The sequence below is a fragment of the Acyrthosiphon pisum genome, chromosome X (genome assembly GCF_005508785.2).
Source record: "Acyrthosiphon pisum isolate AL4f chromosome X, pea_aphid_22Mar2018_4r6ur, whole genome shotgun sequence".
Taxonomy (NCBI): domain Eukaryota; kingdom Metazoa; phylum Arthropoda; class Insecta; order Hemiptera; family Aphididae; genus Acyrthosiphon; species Acyrthosiphon pisum.
The window spans coordinates 26,726,142-26,730,817 of record NC_042493.1 but is presented as its reverse complement, the minus strand read 5'-3'; the positions used below and the strand labels follow the sequence as shown (position 1 = coordinate 26,730,817).

Genomic DNA, 4,676 nt, shown 5'->3' with positions numbered 1-4,676 from the left:
TGTACAGCAGAGCGAAATCCACTTACCCACCTTTTTTTCCATACATTTAGCTCAATAAGCGAAAGAAAATTAAACGTACTTCCAGTAGCACGATTTTAATTTTGAAAAGCAAATTTAGTTTGTATTCCTCTTTTCTAAGTTTGCTCGGAAATGGATACTTATATTTTTTATTTTATCGCTATGACGCTATCTAGTTCTATGGAACTAGGACACATCATACAAATTTCTAGTTCCATAACTATCCATTAAGACGGCACTAGTAATGCTAAGGTCGGGGCTATACATGGCGTATTCCGCCGCGTTTTCCGTCGAATTAAAAACGCATTGGTTTAAATCGGAGCAGCTATACACGACGGGCGTAATAGGCTGGGCAATACGCCGTGTATAGCCCCACCCTAAAAGGAAAATATCCATCCGTACTCCGCCTGTTGAACTACATTTCGTGGTCAACCCCCCACACCCTCCAACCTGGTCGTTTCCAGTCCTGTATAATATCTTAGTCCGTGACGTAAACACTACAATCAGCAAACCGTTTGCTTTCGTTACCACCGCGACACGTCGAAAACACGTTTGCAGACTTGTTATCAATCTATTATTTTAAATATTATCTACGGACTACGTCTACAAATCTGTAATGGTCTGACTGTTGCTAGTTTAGTGGAAAAAAAAATGAAAGTTCCTCATGGATATTGTGACTTACGCGTAGAACGAGTTAATGATGATATTATCAATACTTTCATTGAATGTAAGTAACGTTTAAAATTGTAAACTATGCAGCATATTTCATATTACATATGCAGCAAATTACATCAGTATCAGTGGATAGAACTGACACTATATCATTGAGTCAAATTGTAGACTAAATTTGTTATACCTACTGATTTTACAATTTACATTAAACTCATAGAGCTTCAACTACTTTAATTGTGGACTAATATATTTTTTTTTTCAAGACCTTTCTTGCTTTTCGAGCCGATATTGGTTATATGTACTCGAACCTTCATAGGAAATGTAGGTATTTATTTTTTCCATGTAAGCAAACAAAGGGAAGGCTGACAGTCGGACAAGTTCAGAATTACACTCCAAAATGCCAATAACAACATGTCTTATGTTTTTTACCCATATATTATAATATAGAAATAACGGAATTAAAACTGGACGAAAAGCGCTTCATTTGAAGTTACTTAAAATCAGGAGACATGATGCTCAAAAAACTAAAAAAGGGACAGTTCCATTTACAACAGGACATATTAATATGGTCGGTAGTGATGTTCGTATATGAGTTTTTATTTAAACATAAATAACTAACCTTATCTTTAAATGGAACTAAATTACTGTAACTGTAACTTAAAAATATCCAAAGAATCTTATATCTGGTGTTTGTCAAATACGCTGATATTTCTAGACTACCTCAAATATATGTATATGTTACGGTAAATGATTTTAAATGGAAATTAACGTAATTCACCGGTTATTAACGTTATTTACCAAATACACAGGTAATTGTTGTTATAGACTAGATATGCACGTGAATCTCAAATACCTACTACAATTTTAAAATAGGTATTTTTAAAAATAGAAAAAATGCATTATTATTTTTTATTTGTTTTTACAATTTGGTACTCCCATGACATTTACTATTACATAATTTTTCAGCCCCAAGGCAGGCACAACGTTTATTATTACAACCAGTCTTGTAATGGCAACGCTGGTACTCTTGAGGGCCCGCAACCGAACTATTACTAGCTGCTTCCCTCAGTGTCAACTGTCTATCACGTGCTAATTTTATCAGATTGTCCATGTCTAATAGATTTTCTTCGCAAACAGCTATTTCTTGGCATGTGTAATTATATTTAAGAAAACCATGTTCCGTACCTATAAAATAATTAAAACATTTTTAATTTTAATAATATATTTTTTCATTAAGAATTAACTTACAGAGTTTGGATAAGTCATGTTCAACTTGGGTGACAACTGCCAGTATATTTCGCGGAGAACCACGAGCTCTATCAACGTCCGGTATAGTTACAGTTGTGCCTATTTCAAGCTGAGGAAACTTTTCTTTAGAAAGTTTCATCATTTTCTCTTTGTTTTTCTAAATTTTTTTTTTGAATTTTTACGTGCAATACAAATATTTTCTTGACGATCATCTAAAAAATATTAAAAATAATTTAATAAATTATAAAAATAATTTTTAAATAATTAAAAAATATTTAAGTACCAAGTTTTGCATTTTTTTCTGCGATTTCTATGATTTCATTTCTGATTTCGTCTTCTTCGGTAATTGGTTCATTGGTTATTTTTTCTGAATCTTCTTCCGTAATGACCTCTTTTATTTCATCGTTTGGAAGATTAGGCGACATTAAACCAATTCTAGCCATGCAGCCAAACATCGCTTCATATGGCGTTCTACCTATGCCTAATATGTAAATAATAAACATTAAAAAAATAACGTAAATAACCGGCGAATAACGTTAATTTCCGATATAACATCATTTACCGTAACATATACATCTTTTGCGTTGATGAATTTATCACAAATTAAATAGGCGTATATCTATTACACCAGGAAAATATTCACTATTCACATATTTTAAGATAATATAAGACCTACATTTTTTTAGTTATTTTATTTTAGTTAAATATATAAAATATGTTAATGTTAGAAGTTGGATTGTTAAATTGTCTTACTTATAATATATGATTAAAAATTAGTGTTGAAACAAATTAATCTAAAATCTACAATATATCTTGAAATGAATGGTTTATAAAAGAGATTATTATATTCTATTATTTTTTGTAATGGTAACTTACTGACTTAACAACCTAGAAAATATTCATATATCACAATATATCATATATTCAATATCACAAATAATTATCTTAAATGTTTATTTTTTTTTTTATATTTACTATTTTACATATTATTTTCTTTTTGAATGCTATTAATTTTAATATAAAATATTAATTGTATTTAGATAAGTTCCAGAATTTTAAATATACAAAAATATATAACTGTCGACTAAAAAAATTTTCCGAATGCTTGAGTTAAGTACGTAGTTGTAGTTATGTAAGTAGAGTTAAGTTAAATTTGTAGTCCTTTCACTTGATATATTGTTTGATGTCCAAATAAATGGTGGAGAAATTGGGTCTTTGTCAATAATTGTATCAATCAGATAATTATTAAATCAGTTTACTCGTTCTTCTGTAGATTTAATTCCATAAAATCATTTGCAGAGCAATTGCCAATTTTTTCTGGTTCAGGTAGTGGTAATAATAAATATATCCATATTAACCATTGTCAAATTTAAGTATGAATGAATTAAGTCTTAATCATTTGTATACTTACCAGATAAATTAAAATGTAGAATTTTTCTCCACCATGCTTGAGATATATAATAACAGTCATGTCAAATATAGTAGCTCAAACAGTAATTATAGCATTATGTACATTTATCAACATCTACAATACATATTTTTGAATGAAATTTAATCATTCATTTTGATTTACAATTATTAAACCCTCTTTTACGGCTATTTCATAGATAATAGTTTCTTTACTTAGTAAAAGAAAAAATGTATGGAATATAATGTCTTATTTTCTGCATGAATCGTAAATAATTCATATAACAAATGGGCTGTAAGAAAATGTCCCATCCATATAAATGTTTTCTTAACAATTAAACTTCAAATTAGTTACCAATACCTTGTTATACTATTTTCAAAATAATTTATTAATTAAAACTTTTCACTTCTATTTGTAATTCTTGTTATGTTCATTAAAGCTTTCTGAGTTTCTTGCAAATTGTTGGGTAATTTTAGTGTAGATTTTCGTCTTGCTCTATATAAATGTTGTCGGTTATTTGCTAAGACTTAAGTTTTTTGAAATAATTTAATGATTTTTCAGTAAATATTTCCTTACTTATTATTTTAACAGCTTTTCTATTAGGTAAATCATCCGTAGTTTATCTTTTCACTTGATTTGATATTATTTGTTGTTGAAGGTCTTTAGGAGGTAGATGATTGTGCTCAGTTTCTTTAAAATTGTAATTTTAACCTCGTCGATATACAATTTAGTGTTTCTACTGTTTTCTGTAGGCTGCCAATTGCATCCATTTTTAGTAAATTCTTTACATAAAAGCTTATAATTTTGATGAAGAATTCGATCATAACGTTTGTTCAAAAATATTTTTATCTTATAATATTATTGTCTTATCTGATTTTTTTTATGGATATTCCGTTTTGACCATTTTATAATTTTATACATGTAGATAGGAAACAAGTATTCACAAATGATGTATACGCCAGCACATATCTTAATATTGTTTAGCGCAGTTTATTAATTTATTAAATCATCATTAATAGTACATCAATAAATACATGATATAAAAATTTAAAATTAAAAATAACAAATTTAGTTTTTAATCAGATAAACTTAATTAAATTATGATATTTTTAGTACTTCAATATCGTCTGTTGCAATTGTTTGTATAACCTTTTTTGTACATCAATACAACTGGCACAATTGATGTGTAACCTTTTTGAATCCCATAATTTTGTTTTACTTGTGATTTCTAGCGCTACAGAAATATGACCTTTATATCTTGTATTTAAATATACTGGGTGATTCATATATTATCATAGAACACTCATTATTTCAGAAAGTGTACATTTTT

At 28.4% G+C, this 4,676-nt stretch overlaps 1 protein-coding gene across 3 annotated transcripts in view; it reads left to right on the top strand.

The window, feature by feature from the left end:
• The first annotated feature begins 108 nt into the window (after window positions 1-108).
• Window positions 109-4,676, top strand: part of LOC100302446 (RNaseP protein p30-like) — an 11,837-nt gene continuing 7,269 nt past the window's right edge. Inside the window, exons 1-2 of one of the 3 annotated variants that reach the window (XM_008184239.3) lie at window positions 109-745; window positions 1,941-2,019. In XM_008184239.3, the coding sequence (XP_008182461.1) occupies window positions 716-745; window positions 1,941-2,019 (109 nt within the window). In that variant the 5' untranslated portion in view covers window positions 109-715. 3 annotated transcript variants of the gene reach the window in all.